This window comes from Oenanthe melanoleuca, chromosome 2, assembly GCF_029582105.1.
Source record: "Oenanthe melanoleuca isolate GR-GAL-2019-014 chromosome 2, OMel1.0, whole genome shotgun sequence".
Taxonomy (NCBI): domain Eukaryota; kingdom Metazoa; phylum Chordata; class Aves; order Passeriformes; family Muscicapidae; genus Oenanthe; species Oenanthe melanoleuca.
Genome location: NC_079335.1, coordinates 108,724,670 through 108,740,070, shown reverse-complemented (window position 1 = coordinate 108,740,070; position 15,401 = coordinate 108,724,670). Strand labels below are relative to the sequence as shown.

At 38.9% G+C, this 15,401-nt stretch overlaps 1 protein-coding gene across 1 annotated transcript in view; it reads right to left on the bottom strand.

Moving 5' to 3' along the window:
• Positions 1-15,401, bottom strand: part of GADL1 (glutamate decarboxylase like 1) — an 80,828-nt gene that overhangs the window by 29,468 nt on the left and 35,959 nt on the right. Inside the window, exons 12-14 of the mRNA XM_056485619.1 lie at positions 12,615-12,814; positions 8,276-8,327; positions 5,198-5,287 (exon numbers count right to left, since the gene is read on the bottom strand). Of these exons, the coding sequence (XP_056341594.1) occupies positions 5,198-5,287; positions 8,276-8,327; positions 12,615-12,814 (342 nt within the window). The remainder of the gene's footprint in view (positions 1-5,197; positions 5,288-8,275; positions 8,328-12,614; positions 12,815-15,401) is intronic.

Sequence of the window (15,401 nt, the reverse complement as noted above, 5' to 3'; positions counted from 1 at the left end):
TCCACCTGTAGGTTTTTGTTTCTTGAAGTCCACAATAGATTTAAAGGGTGTTTTAAGAGAAAGCAAAGACATTGAGGAGTGGCACTACTGAAATCTAGATAGACAACATCCTCAGCCTTTCCTTCATCACTAAGCTGGTCACCTTGTCTTGGAAGCCAACAATTTGTTCAATCTAACTCCCAAATATTTCTATGCAAATCTGACCATTTGTTTCCCTGTCATTTGTTGTGGCCCTCCATTGAAACTCGTGTCAAACTGAACTAGATGCTAGAGGCAGTAGTCTACTTGCTACCATAAAAGTTACTTATATAAGAAAAGTTCAGAGAAACCTGTCTCTGTCATTACTCTTCAAAAGCACACATTAAAGTATTGTGCACATCATAAGTGTAAGAAAAACTCAGTTTTTCTTTCTGTCTATCACACACAAAGTGGCACACAGGGATGCAGCAAATCAAATAACATTTTGTACAAAAATCCCAAGTAGAAATATACTTGCAGTGACATATTTGGGACCTTTCTTATGTATAAACCTGATTTCACTGCATTTAATACTGTGGTTATAACTTATGTAGTTTTTCTCTTGGTCCAAAATTCTCTTGCTCTTCTTCCAGAGGACAAACTTTGTTACTATAACCAACTGGAGGTCTTGTTTTCCTTTCCCATTCAAATCTTGTACCATAATCAATAGGTATTTTGAATACATAAATACTGCTGAATCTGGTCCTTGATTAAGACCACAAGATTCAGGGGTTGCCAAGGCAACACCTCTTCACCCTCCTTACACTTATGCTTTGATATGAAATGTCTCATTATGCAAATGTATCACAACATCATTCAGCATGACAGTCTATTTTACAAATATGCCTTCAGATAACAGATATATTCTTCTCCTAAATAGGAGAGAAAGGCTGGAATAAGGTTACCTTTTACTAAAGTGAAGAGATGAGGGGGGAAATGGCATTCCAAGCTATACAGGCTTTAGTAGGACATTATTACCTTAATATTACTGCATCCTGAGCCTTCTATTAGAGTGAATAAATTTTGTATTTCTTGGCCAAAAATCCTCAAAAGGAAAGGAAAGAAACAGAACAAGACCAAAACACACCAACTGCACCACACAAGTAGAGTCTGAGATGCTAGAATTCTGAATTACTAAAACTAACAACTGTATATAAAAGCTTTACTGAACCACTTGAAATCCAATACTCCAGCATGGTTCTTTAGAACCACAAAGCAGGCAAAGTTTAGTAAATCACAAAAGACTTACTAGAAACCTACTGCCACTTTTTGAACCTAGATTTTGAGATCTAAAGTGATACTTAGCAATAAACCATTAGCCTCCTTTACTGAGCAGCATTCATTACATAGTACTCTACCTACAGTTATGCTCCAGGATCCTTTGGCAATGCCAGGGTCCTGCAGGAGGAGGGGTCTGTTAAAGACAGTTACTTCTGTGCTGTTTTTCAGTCTGCAAGACTAAAGTCTGAGTGCCAGCAGTCTACAAACTGATCCAGAATGAGTAAGACATGGCTGGCTGGCAATAAGAGACTACCAAATGTATCCCCCAAAACTCTTCCTTGTGCCCTAGCATCCTCAGTGCTGCCAGGAGGTTTTCCAGAGATGCTATCACTAACAATCAGCTAATTCTACATCATCTGCAGACCTTTAAGTATAAGATGAGGAATCTGGCTTTTCTAAAGATAAGACTGCTATAAGAAAGAATATGCACCGATATTTGTAGATAAGGAGAAAATACAAAAATTGAAATGATATCTGCTTGTGTGTTTTTACTTCTTTACTCACTCCTGTTTCTGGCTTGCAGTTTCCAGTTCAGCTTTTCTTGCCGTGACCCTGTGACACACTGACCATTCTCAGCAGCAAACAGAATAAATCCTGCAGTGTGCCAGCAAAGGAAAAGGAGTGAAATTCCCACTGGGGGGCGCATACAGCACTAGCAAAGCCATGGCTCCTTCATCCCCACAATTATATCAGTTCCAGGGCAGAGCAGCAGCCCCCAGTCTGGAGTGACAAAATGACACCACTTACAGATACCTATAGTCAGTCATACCAGCAACTCCTCAGTACCACAGAGGGTCTGTTTGCATGGTTTCTACGAGAAGAAATCTCTCCTCACTTGTGAAGGATGGCACTGGAGCACACCTTACACAGCTGGATCGTGTACAGGCTGTGCTGCCTGCTATTGCCTCAGTGCTGCTCAGTGCTCAGGGCATGCACTGTCTCATGGACATCTAACTGCATCCAAGCCCTGCTGCACTCTTTATAGGACTAGTTTTACTACACAGACAACTTCTGCTGCAATCCCAAAACATCAAAGTGCTGTCAGACTGTGGATGTGCACAGAATTCCCAATTTCATACAGAACAGAGTAATGCATTATTCGTGCTGTTCTTTACTTCCCACTGTGGTGTTTTCTCACTCCCTAAATTGTTCAGGTGATGAATCAAATGACCAGTTAGTGGCTGCTCCAAATCTTTCAGGCTTCTATCACTTCTGAATGTAGAAGACTCTGAAGAGTGCAAATTTCACACCAGAAGGTGAAGGCTCCAGAATTTAAAACAAACAGCCTACCCAAAAGAAAAAAAAAAAAAAAAAAAAAAAAAAAGTAAGCTTGTAAGTTTCTGAGAGACACATTCTATGTAGGACAACAAGAAGGCTGACAGAATCAGGTATAATGCTACCATCCAGCCAGTCCTGACACATTTCCATATAAAGTGGGCCATGGAAACTGGAGAAGAGCCAGTACAGCAGAAAACCCCCAGGGTTATTTTGCACAGGACTATGCAAATTCTTCACAAAACTGAGGACTTTAGAGCTGAACAATCTGCTTATCAACTTTCACCAGCACTAAAACTCATACAACTAGCCTTAGAAGACAGCATGTTATTCTGAACAATATTGCTGAACAAGTAGTTGAATAAAATCAATTATTTGCCCTAGGGATTTTTAAGACATATGTTTCCTTAATTATTGTCAGTTATGCAGGTCAACAAAAAGGAAGATTGATTTCTGGATAAACAGAATAACTGTGATGTTAAAATGTGATGTGAAAAAAGAAATTGTGAATGAAAGCATTTTAGTGCTCATTTTAGTGATATTATAGGAATATTCAGGAACTGCTTGCAATCAAGAAACCATCACAGCCCCATCTGTCCATCAACAGCACCATGTAACAATCTCTCCAGCCTTAATGCTTTTATCATTTACACCTAGCTGATCAGGATGCATTCCTTCTTGTCCAGCAATATATTTATATTGATTCATGTAATATAATGACCATGCTGTTTGCATCAGCAATGTTAAAACAAATTGATCTTAGCTGGAAAAGTCAAGTCAGTCTTATTTTTCTGACCCAGTGCTGCCATCTCATCTGTTCACTGATACATGTTGTGCCCCAAACTGGACCTCAGCATCCAAAAAGCAGAGTAACCCCAGACCTATCCCTGCAGAGAATCAGAGAGGTGAAATAACATGTTTTCACTGTGAAACAGGCTCACTTCAGTAGTCTCAAACTACTTCCCAGCAGTGTCTAAAATAACACAACTAACAATCATAATTTTTTGTTTCTGCCAGGAGAGAAATTTGTGCCATTTCCTAGGGAGCTTTGGTCTGTTTTACACTAGATTTTTTTTTTCAGGCTTTTGTGGGGAAGAAATAGTGTATGTCTTAGGATTTGGGATTTCTTAGATTTTCATCAAAGGAGATATATGAATCACCTTGCCCATGAAAAGAATGCTTGAGATCTGCAGCAGAGGCTAGTTCTGGGAGGAAATTGCATGCAATCCTCTTTCCCTCCAAGTTCTTTTCTGAAAACACTGTCTAGGAAATCTGTATTTTCAGAATCAATCTATCTGTATTGGTACATAAAATAAAGGCAGGTATCTATTCCCTACCCTGACTAGAAGCACCATAGAGTGACAGACCAAAGAACAAGTAAATTACACTCCTTAAGCCACTCAAATATACATGCTCAAAGCCATTTGTTGTGCTTCATCCCTTCCCTGCCATGTAAATCAGAGGCAGTTGTAGCATTGTTTCTTCTACACCTTCTGGTTGCTCCTTCCCAAATTCTCACTCCTCCATGAGTAGATGAGCTGTTATACAGCTCTGTATGCATATACACACACACACATATATAAACATATATTCATATATAAGCCTTCCATTCTAAGGAGAGGATGGGAAGCCCCAAACAAAAAGAACATAACTTTGTGAAAACATGGTAAATTCCATGCCCTTGCATCCATACTGTGGCTATGCATGCATCTGTATTACAAAAGTATACTTTCCAAAACAATACAGATGGGGTTAAGGAAGATCTTCCTCCTAAAGACATCAGCCTCCAGCAAAAATTGAAAGCAATTCCTGTGAAAGCTGCTGAAATGAGAGCAGATGTTACAGGAAGCATGTATATAAAGAATGTAAGCTCGTTTACACAGTATGCAGATGATATACACATCTTTGTTCCAGCTTTAATTTCTAGTAGCAAATTCTATGAAAAAATAAATACAGAATACCAAAGCTCTTCCAGATATGAACAAACAATTAATTAAATTCAATTCCTCACAGAATAACTTATTCAGTAAAACATAATACTACAATGTCTACTGGCTTCTTAATGATTCTCCACTAATAAATTCAAAATTTTACTGCTGCTTTTTTTCCAAGATGTTCATGATTTTCAATGAGGATGACAAAGAGTTACCAAAACACTCATCTGTAAAGTTTTTCCTACAGTCTTTTCCCATTGTATTCATGTTGTCATTTATGTTCAACATCAGAAATATGTTCTTAGGCACTTCCTTGCTTGCCTTATCATAGATTATCACAGGTAATGCAAACCAAGTTCCAAGGACAGCACTAAATATATTAAACAGGTAATGAATAATCTGTTGAGACAAAAGATGGGCCAGCACTGCTCCTCTTCTCTCAGTCTGCCAGCTGCTAACAGCTTGGATAACAAGCTGAATACTTGTTAATGCCTACATCACTTATAGTATGGAAAAAATTAATTAGATATGTCTAAAAACTTAAATTTTACCAATATCTATTCAAGGATTAAATCCTCAGTCTAGTCCTCTGATTGGTTATTTAATGGTGAGGCAAAGCCAAGGGCTATTTCACATTCTACCTGGCACACAGATAAATCAGTAAGCCTCAGGTAACACATGACACTCACCTGGTGCAGCTTTTGCCAAAATTCAGGTCCATCCTCCATTTTTCTTAAGCTTGGTGGAATGTACCAAAAGCAAACGTTTGCATACTCAGGCTAAACAAGAGAACAAGTGATTGGTTATAAGTTGCAATAGGGATACATATCACAGCTTTTCAAAGAGTTCTGATTTATTTTTTGTGAGGGTGAAGCCTTTGAGTTTACACCCTTTCCTTTAAAGCTTCCTTCTCCAAGTCACATTTTATTTCCCTTTTTTGAAACTAAAAATAATTTTTCATCCATTCCTTTTCCTGCTTCCAGAGGCTCCTTTTTAATTTCTTCTCCCTATATCCATCTTTAAGTCTGTTTTACTCAGTAAAAAACTTTGGTTAGAAAAAGTATGAGAGAAGCACAGAAAGGTAACTTACAGAATTCATATTTGAAGCAACGTTAAAGAATACATTTTCTTTTTAGTGCTTTGGAGTTTTAAAATAGAAATTTCCAATGATGGCTTTTATACAAAATAAAAAACTCAATTTTTGTGACCATTTTAACACTTGCACACCTTGCCATTTTTCTACTGAACAATGCCAATCTCCCCTCATGTCATAGAGCACTCTATACAGTGCTGGAGTTAATGCTGAATTTATCACTTTCCACATTTATAAGAATCTCCAGACACCTTGCAGGGTGTGCACCATATCCTGAATGTCTTGTCTAACATCTAAGCAGGACTTTTGAGTGAAGACTGAAACTCCACATGTCTGCTTCTCTCCAGGGAAATTTTGCCTTTAAACTCAGCAGAGTTAGCTGCAAGGCTCCTAGCAGAAGTGGCTGTGCATTATGCATTATAAAATAAGGCATTTTGTGCTTATGAGGATCTGTATCATATATGATTGAGAAAATGTTTCTAGCAGGCCAGTCCAGGGTCTCTATTATTTCCTGCTAATTTGAAACTTTTTTTTGTTTACCTGCATAGAGAAAAACAATATGAGTAATAGATATACCTTCTGATCCCATCCAACACAATCCATAAATCACAAAGTCAATCTTGACCTCCACTATCTGCAGCACAGCATGCAGGTGTCATCTAGATTATATTATGGATTATAACTTGGATTGCAAACTCACATACTCCACTCCCATCTCACATGCCATCAGAATTAGTGGAAAGTAAAAAGCACTGTTAAAAGGGAGCTTGGCAGTGGAGTCACACCCCCTCTTTGCCCCACTGCTACTACAATCCCAGGCAGTCCCCTGAACAAGGAGAGCCCAACAGCTGAGACATGTTCTCCCATGAAAGGCCACTGAGAGCTGCTCACATCATTTTCAGCTTCACTTCAAAGAATGTGTTAAATACAATTTAATCATCAAGAACAATATCATTGTCAGCAGGAACTGAGCTGCAAACCTGCCATGTGCTGAATGGAATAAAGATTGGTTCTTGAAGTCCCATTTCTTCCCCCAAAGAGCTTGCTTTGAGCATACATGTAAACACAAAACCTGAAAAGGCAGTGCCTTCCTCATAAGAACAAGCATTAGCTCAGTGTTACAGGTTTTTCTGCAAAACTATTTAAAATCAGATGGCAGGAGCAGACAGATGGCATACATCACCATATTGCCATTGCCTATATTGCCTTCTTGATTATCTCAGTTTCCTTTCACACATCAAATACATCATTGCCCTCTGAAAATACCATTCATCTTAGAAAACTACCCCCCAGTCATGCTTCACACTCTATTTCTGGTTATCTTATCACAGGTCTTATCCAAGCAGGTAGGCAATTATACCACTCCTGAAGAGTTCAAGATGACTCGAGCTCAAGTGGCATTTCCAGGCTGCAGAGCAATTCTCATTACATGTTTTTTCCTCACTGCATGTATCAGAGGATCATCTTTCTAAGATTCTTGTCTGAAGCCCATCTTCCCTTCAGAGAGGCCTTGCACAGCTGGACCTTGCTGCCTCATAGCATTTTTCTTTTTATTCTCATTGCTTATCCCCCTGCACTCCTGAAAACTTTCTTAACCCTTTCAACTTCTCAACTCACAGAAGAACTCATAGAACCCAAGCAGCTCAACTTCTTTCTCACAGTCCATGCTACAACACTCCCTCCAAACCCACTTTTAATCCAGGTGTCCCATTCCTGCAGGAACTACACAGCAGCCTCTGCTCTTACCAAGAGTTTTCACACCTACAGCAGACCTGGCCTCTCTGCTAAGGTTAACAATAACAAAAAATGGACAGCTGTTAACAGACTTGTCACTTTACTAACCCCATCCTCTGCTGCTGGCCAAAAGCTCTTCAACTGACCAGCAGTTTTCAAAGTTCAAGAGAAAATTTACATGGCATGAAGAATATAAAGTATTTTTCACATTTTCTATTTTGTCTAGCCTAACCTGGAATGCTCATGGTCACACTTATTCCATTTCCCATCTTCCTCCGTGTACTCTCTTCCTCTTTATCCCACAAACCAGCCTGTCTTTCATACAAGTACTTTTCCAACAATTCAAAAAGCTTTTTTTTATGATAATGACAGGTCTTTGCAACATCCTCAGATATCAGCCTTATTAACCAAAGAGCTGAGGATAGGTGGAAAAGCAATACTTAAGCTCTATTCCCTTCACTCACTCTCCCCCAAGCAAGATCACCAAACAGGAAATAAGCTGACAGGTTTAGTAAAACAAGTGAAACACACAACTTTTGGGTATTTTTTTAGGAAGATGGGAGTCAAAACAGAGCTACGGTAAAAAATATGGACTTTAACAATGAAAATTCCATTTTTAGGATCAAATTATTTTTCCATCCAGCACAGTCTTATCTGTAGGTCTGGCAAGCATTGCCTTTTTTACAGCCAGCCTCTTTGCTCTCAAAGAAAAGTGCTCCATCTATACCCCTGAGGCAATACAGGACCAGAAGCCAGGAAATTAGGTGGAATGATGGTAGGGAACACAGCACGTGTTATGTGTGTTCAATTATACCTCTGGATCTCCAATACATAAACTTACCAGATTAGATACTTTAAATACAAATTGGTAATTGACTAAAAAGTACAAAATCAAGCAACGGACACTTCCAAACAATAGTTCAGTTCTCTTTTCACTTACCTCCAAAAGAAGCTGGAATCCCTCTCTTTTTTTAATTTCCTCCACTAGATATCTATAATTAAAAAATCAGAGGGTTAAAGCATAGAACAAAACAATAAACACAGACAACCGTAAAACACAGGGTTTTAAACATGTAATTCTTTTTCCTTTTTTTTTTTTTTTTTTCCACACTAAGAAAACAGAGTTAAACCTCATTTCTACCTGCTGTGAAAATGCAATAGCTATCAGTTCCTGGAAACAAAAGAAGATTACAGCCAGCCAAGAAGCCCTGAGGAGAAGCCAACTTCTGGCCTCAGGCACAGATTTTCAGCAGAGCCACATGGCACAAATTGATCCTATTTGCATCAGGTTGTGAACTTTCCCAAGGCAAATTAATACCTCCATCCCTTGCTCTCAAGTGCCAGTGCTGGGCTACCGTGTTATTTCATGGTCACTCTGACACCTCTTGCATTCACAACCACCAGAATCTCTTAGCTTTACCCAGAATTTAAAAACTTGAACATACTTCAAGCTCAGCAATTTTCCCAGTGCTGTCCACATTCCACACAGCACAACAGCCCAAGCTTCCATTCAGTGGACCACTGTTTATGTACAGCAATCCCTGGATCTCCTGTGCTAACAGTGTATTAAAATGGCTATTTCTTTTCTTTGCCATCTGACACATGTGAAAAACACAGAAGACTTCAATGGAAAGATGGATTTGGATCAAAATTTTGGATACAAACAGCTTCAATTTACAGATATTTTTATTTAAGCAGGACACTAACTTTGCCATGGCAAAATATCACAGAGGAATTCTGAAGCAAAGAGGACATAGATGGGAATTCTCTCCTTTTCCTCCCCCCATCAAAGCCTTACAAAGCAAAATTTCAACAATTTCACTGCAAGTTCACTCTGCTTTTCCATTCCAACAGAATTTTAGTCTTCCCCATGAAGATATTGCTGTCTAACCTTAATAAACCTGACACACTTAAACTAATGATTGTGCACAAATCTGTTCTTGTCTTCCATTCACAATTTGGCATTTTCCTGTCAGAAGCTGCATTACTGGTCATCACACTAGTAATTCTTTTTGGTGAGAAAGAGAAGTATTGTGAGAATAACATCCCTTGGTCCTACCCACATGCCTCAAACTTGCCCCTGGCAGGGACACCTCTAGCACAGTTGTCTCTGCAATGCCTTCTCCTCAGCAGAGGTGCTGCAGAAACAGGCTGGCTGGGGAAGCAATAAACAATACCCCAGATGGCACACATTTTTCCAAACAGTGCCTGGGGAGCTGTCATGCTGTTTATCATCAGCCAGTGCTGTGCTTGTGACTCATCAGCTCCAGCACAAATCCCAGCAATGCCACTGCTGTGGAGGAGGGACAGCACCCACAACACACAGCCCAGGAGCTGTGCTGGGCACCAGTGAGGTGTTTCCTCTCACTGGAACAAGTCACAGCAGCTCAGGAGCTGTGCTGGGCACCAGTGAGGTGTTTCCTCTCACTGGAACAAGTCACAACTCTGGTCATTTCTGCCATGACCATTCAGATCCTCCTGTGTGCATTTGTTTGTTACCTGGCTGTCAATGTCCAATCTACTGCTTAGATTGAAAGAGAGAGATTATTACTTGCAGGGTAATTATGTCAAAAAAATCTTGCTGCTTCTGTCCTGTTTATGAGAAGACACTTGTCTGAGCCATAAAACCAATATTCAGCAAAATCTGCAGGCTATTCGTATGACAGTGGCCTTCAATTTATTTTTGTCTTTTGATAAATTATGAAAGTGAAACCTATGCATAACTACTTTTCTTTTTCTTTTAAGGTCTTGAATGGTTAGAGGAATTTTGCAATGCTGAACACCTTTCCCTCTTACCTCAAGTGCCTTTATTTTATATCACCTTAGTATAAAATCTGACATAGGCTACCTGATGGTCAGGTCAGGTTCACAACACTGTTAATCATGTTCTTAACTACACTGCCAATATCCTAAGAAGGCAGCCATTAGAAAATCCATTGCCCATGATTTATCTTGGCAGGATCATTTGATGGCAGTGGAGCAATTTACTTTGTGCATCTTTCCACAGTTGACAGTGAAGTTTTATTATCATGTCACAGTTGTAGTATGTTAGAAGGGCTTGAGTCTTAGTGAAGACCAAAGTACACAGAGAAATGTCATTTACTATGATTAAGCCTTGCAGAAAATGAGGGGTGGAGATCTGCTGTGAAAGTAGACATATGTCTGCTAACAGTGGGTGTCAGAAGAGGAAACAGGCAGAAAAATTCCAAAGAAGATGAAGCATATAAAGCAGAGGTGCTTATATAGTAACTATAATTGTATTCTAAAAGTAGTTTACTTCAATTTTCTTTTCAGTGCACTTTATAAAGAAACATCCCTACAGCAAAAATTACTGGGGGGAAGAAAATACACAAAAAAATTCTGAAGTGATCAGCTGGATGCTCTACTCTATGTATTTAAAAAGTAAGCCTTTCCAAATAGATAGCATCCCAATGTTCCTGGGATATTTAATACCCTGGAAGCATGATTCATTCTCCAGAACAAGAAGATATTACTGGAATAGCCAATAGGCAAGGTTTACTGCATCAGAAATATATGCCTGCAGCTACCCTAAAACCTTGCACCTCTGCTTCTCTACAAACAAAAAAATTAAAAGCAATTTTGCCCTTAAATTCTATAGCCAGTGGACTAATTCCAGAATCAATCCAGTTCTGTGTTCAGGAACACTGAAACACTACCCTTGCATCAAAATAGCATCTAATGTAACAAATGAGGAGAAAGGCTGCACAGCTGAGTAACTGGTAAACCTGGTACAGTGCCCATGGCCATGCAAACTCAAGAGGGCATTGCCATCACTGTGAAGAATCTATTTCATCAGATAATGCCTAAAAATTAAATTACTTCCTAAAGGAAAAACAAACCAAAAACCAGAAGAGACAAGCCAGTCACTCCTTAGAAGTGTTACCATCTGAATCCTAATGTTAAACAGAAATATCGATCCCAGAAAGGTCATTAATCACTACACAGTCAGTCAAATGACCTTGGCCAGTGACCTTGATAAGGCTGAATTCTCCTACTGATAGTGGAAAGAATTACTTACTCTGAACAGACAAAGAGCAGTACAATGCTTTGCAAGAAAAACAAGATGCAATTTAACCAGAACATATTAAAAAACACAAAGCCAGCAAAAAAAAAACTGGGAGGCTTTAAAGAAATTAAATAAAGTCTCAGCTTTTTTGAGCTTTTCTGGTTTTGGTTCTTTCTTTTTATTCCTTTCAAATTCACTCTGGGTTTAGGTCAGGGGCATTTTTATTTTCTTTTAAAGTAACTTCATTAGAATCAGACTATTCCTTTAATTTTGACTGAAGTAAACATTCAATTCCTTTCTACTTGTCATTTCATATAAAAAGTAAAATGTCAATACCAATTATTTGACTTAAGGCAGTGTGTAGCTAGTTTGGTGCAGTTTTCATTGTGCTTTGTCTTGCATAAATTCTGAACAAACATTTTACTTAAAGTGAACTGTTTTTAATGGGCTGTTATCTTATTTCAAAATAATTTATTCTAAGAGAAGAGAAAGCCCCCTGTGTATGGAAGTCTCTTCCCAAAAACCAAGACATCACCATCACTTTATAGACACCTTCTACCAAGAATTTTGCTGAATTCACTTGTGAAGCTCAGTTTTGCAAGACCAAAAACTAAATGAAATTGAAGAGGATGGGTGTGGGGAAGACCACATGAAAAAGGTGTTTCAATCCCTAACAGAACAACCTAAGCATTAAGAACTTCAGCAAACTTGAGAAAAACCACTCAGTACATCAGAACAATATTGCTTTCATAAACCTATACTAGATCCTAATATTATCACAATGTCCTGATGTGAGTTTTTCATGCTCAGTTTTTTGCATTTCCTCTTTCACAAGGAATGACATGAACAGGAAAATTTAGTCCTTGTCAGGCACAGCTTGGATTCTGGCACATAGAACTTCTTTTACACCAACACTACACACAAAGTTGAGCTAAAAGAAAGTGTTTTAGTAGCTCTGTCCTATCTATGTCTAGTTCAGATAATATAAATGTTCTACAATATAAACTGATAGCCTAATTTTGACCTCAATGTTTACCAACATTTATGCTTATTGCTAAAAGCAATAATTACTATTAAATATTGTAGCAAATGCAATAATACTAATTATTGGTATTAGTTCTAACTATTACACACAAACAAAAGGATAGAGGCAAAATGTGACAATGAGGTCTGTTCCAGGATATGGAGTACCAGCAGTGCCAACATTTCAGCCAATCAAAGACTAGACTTTCTCAAAACTGCCAGGTGGTACCTCGCCAAAGCCAGTGCCCTGTTCACTCTCTCCTCCAGGCCTGTGGTTCCCAATGCTTTCCACATCAGCCAGAATTTGAAAGCGTCCGGACGCCGGCTGCACTGGATGGACTTGTCACCAGTGTCATAGCTGACATCGTAGAACTTGTCCTGCTGGAACAGGTATGCAGCCTCAGCAGAGTAACACCTCTTCAGCAGGCCCTGTGAGGAAACATGGTGCATTTCAATTGGTGATAAGCATTTCCAAGCCTCCTCATAAGCCAAAACCTTTCTTTTTCTGTCTGTATCAAATGCTTACTAAAACAGATCTGGATATGCAGGATGCCATCCAAAGCCTATGGTGGTATTTAAGAATCCTGAATGAGCCTAAAGTCAGTGAATTCACATTGACAACCAGTAACTTTTTTTATTATTATTATTTTCTTCATAAAGTCATGGAAGAGCAGCAGGCTGAGGAGAAATTTTGACTCCTATCTCAAGAAATCATGGGAGTGGGTACTACAGAAACAGTTGTTCTAAAACATATATGGATGTGAGAGAGAGAGAAGAAGCAGACACCTATGTCCACTGCTCCAGTCTTTAGATCACAGAATCACAGAATATTTTAAGTTGGAAGGGACCCACAAGGATCATTGAGTCCAATCCAACTGAATGGCCCATACAGGGACTGAACCCACAGTCTTGGCATTATAAGAACCATGATCAAGAACAACCCCTGAGGAACTTCCTACTGTTCACAAATGGCTCAATCCATTCCTGCTTTGGTTAGTTGCAGATAGGGCAGATTTTAGCCCAAAGAAAAAAATGTTTAGTCCTTACCATCAAATAGTCACTGTGGATTTAGCATAAGCTGACTGTTGTAGCAGAAAAACCACAAGAAGATTAGTACAAACCAATTTTTTTTCTCTTTCACATTTCAGAAAAAGGCAACATTTGAAAACAAACTTAAGAAAAGATACTTAGACATATGCTAATCATGATTTCTAAGTAAAATTATTTTTATTCAGCAACCTCTAGCCTACAGTTTCTGAGGTGCAACCCGGGCAGAGATGAGCAGCACAAAACAAAGATTAATGAGTGATGTGGCAAATTCCAACAGAGAATAAGGCTGGGAAACAGAAAGCACAGAGGCTGTTACAGGTTTAAAGACGTTACAGTTTTAAAGAGGAAGAGAAGAGACACAGAACTGGCCATTGGCTGAAGAATGAAATATCAAAATATACCCTGTAAAACTATTGAGTAGAGAGAGAAGGGCTGGTAGAAAGCCGTTTACAAGAGCAGAGATGAGGGTGGCCCTGCGAGGGGCCCAGGAGACAGAAAACGTGCATCTGTCACTGCTAAGAGCACAACTCATTTTCCAATGCAATATCACTCCTCAATCTGAACCAACAAAAAAAGCATTTCTCATTTCGCCCTTTTCTCTGCATCTGCTGCAAGTCTGATTTGGAAATGGCACAGTGTCTGATATCATTCTTAATCAAAGTGTCATGCTCCCACAACAGAGATACAATTCTTGATCTACATTCCAATAGCCTGCTTATGACTTTGGGACTGGCAATAAAATGGAGTAAAAAGGTCAAGACAAAAAAAAATAGAAACACCAACCTGGCACAGAGTAACTCTGCATCTCTCCTGGACTTCTCAATTCCCTCAAAGAAAGCAATGTAAATAAAAACACCCACCCATACACCTATTCAGAGAGCACAAAAGGAAAACACCACCAAAGTTTCCTCACAATTTCTGTAAGGGTTTGATAATCCCATTGTAATATTTGCTTGAAAAAAATACAGCAAATTTGGTCTGAGCTGTTTAGTCACAGGAACAGCACGTTCAGCCTTGTGAAAAGAGTTCATGTGACAGCTTGGGGAAAAAAAGGGCTGGTGTCTGCTCTCCCTTTGCATAGTGATAATGTGCAGCTGCAGCACAGGGTAGCCACAGCTGGAAAGCCAATGATGGATGAAGTGTTTTGCAGCATATAAGAGTCTAACACCTACTTTCCAATTTTCTCAAATCAAGAAGATGACATTAGAAACGACAGAATAGTCAAGCACTGAGTCATCCATACTTTTGAGGTTTTTCACAGCTTTTTTTCCTCTGGCTAGCAGCTGCACAACAGAAACAGGAGTCATTCTGTCAAGGCATTGTGCTCTATTCATTTAGGCCTTCATACCTTTACTTTCAGGAGAATAACAAGTTCACTAGACATGGTGTTTAAAAAAAGAGAAAAGAAAATCAAGCAAAAAGGCAGAAAGATCTACAAATTTAAGCTAATTGCTCTGTCTCTTACTGACTTAAAATGTTGAATGATGTATCTCAGTGAGTGTACAGCAGGGTTGATCAATGTGGAACTATCTTCTCCCTTGTCAGAATGCAATGCAGCTGCACAATAGAGGATGTCACAGAACAGTAGTTCCCCTCATGCCTGTCATCCTATAAATAGTAACCATTGTTTGTCACAAGAAACCTAAATACACTTGGCAATATTACAAAAGACTGAGAAGTTCACTTAAGATCACAGGAGAGTTGCAGAGTTATACAGTTTTTAGAAAATGCTCTAGAGTGAAAATGCAACAAATATTTTGATGGCACTGAGTCAGCTTGTATTGTTGGTAATGTAGTTAATTTTAAAAAAAAGAAAAAAAAAAAAAAAAAAAGGCAGGTACTGTCCTGGTCTCCTGGTGCATCTGAAGCTGACAATACATGTTGGCTTGATGATCCTTTTCTACCTACTTATCTTCCTAAGAACTGCTGAAGATACTATCAGTCTCCAGAAGCAAGTACAGTGGCA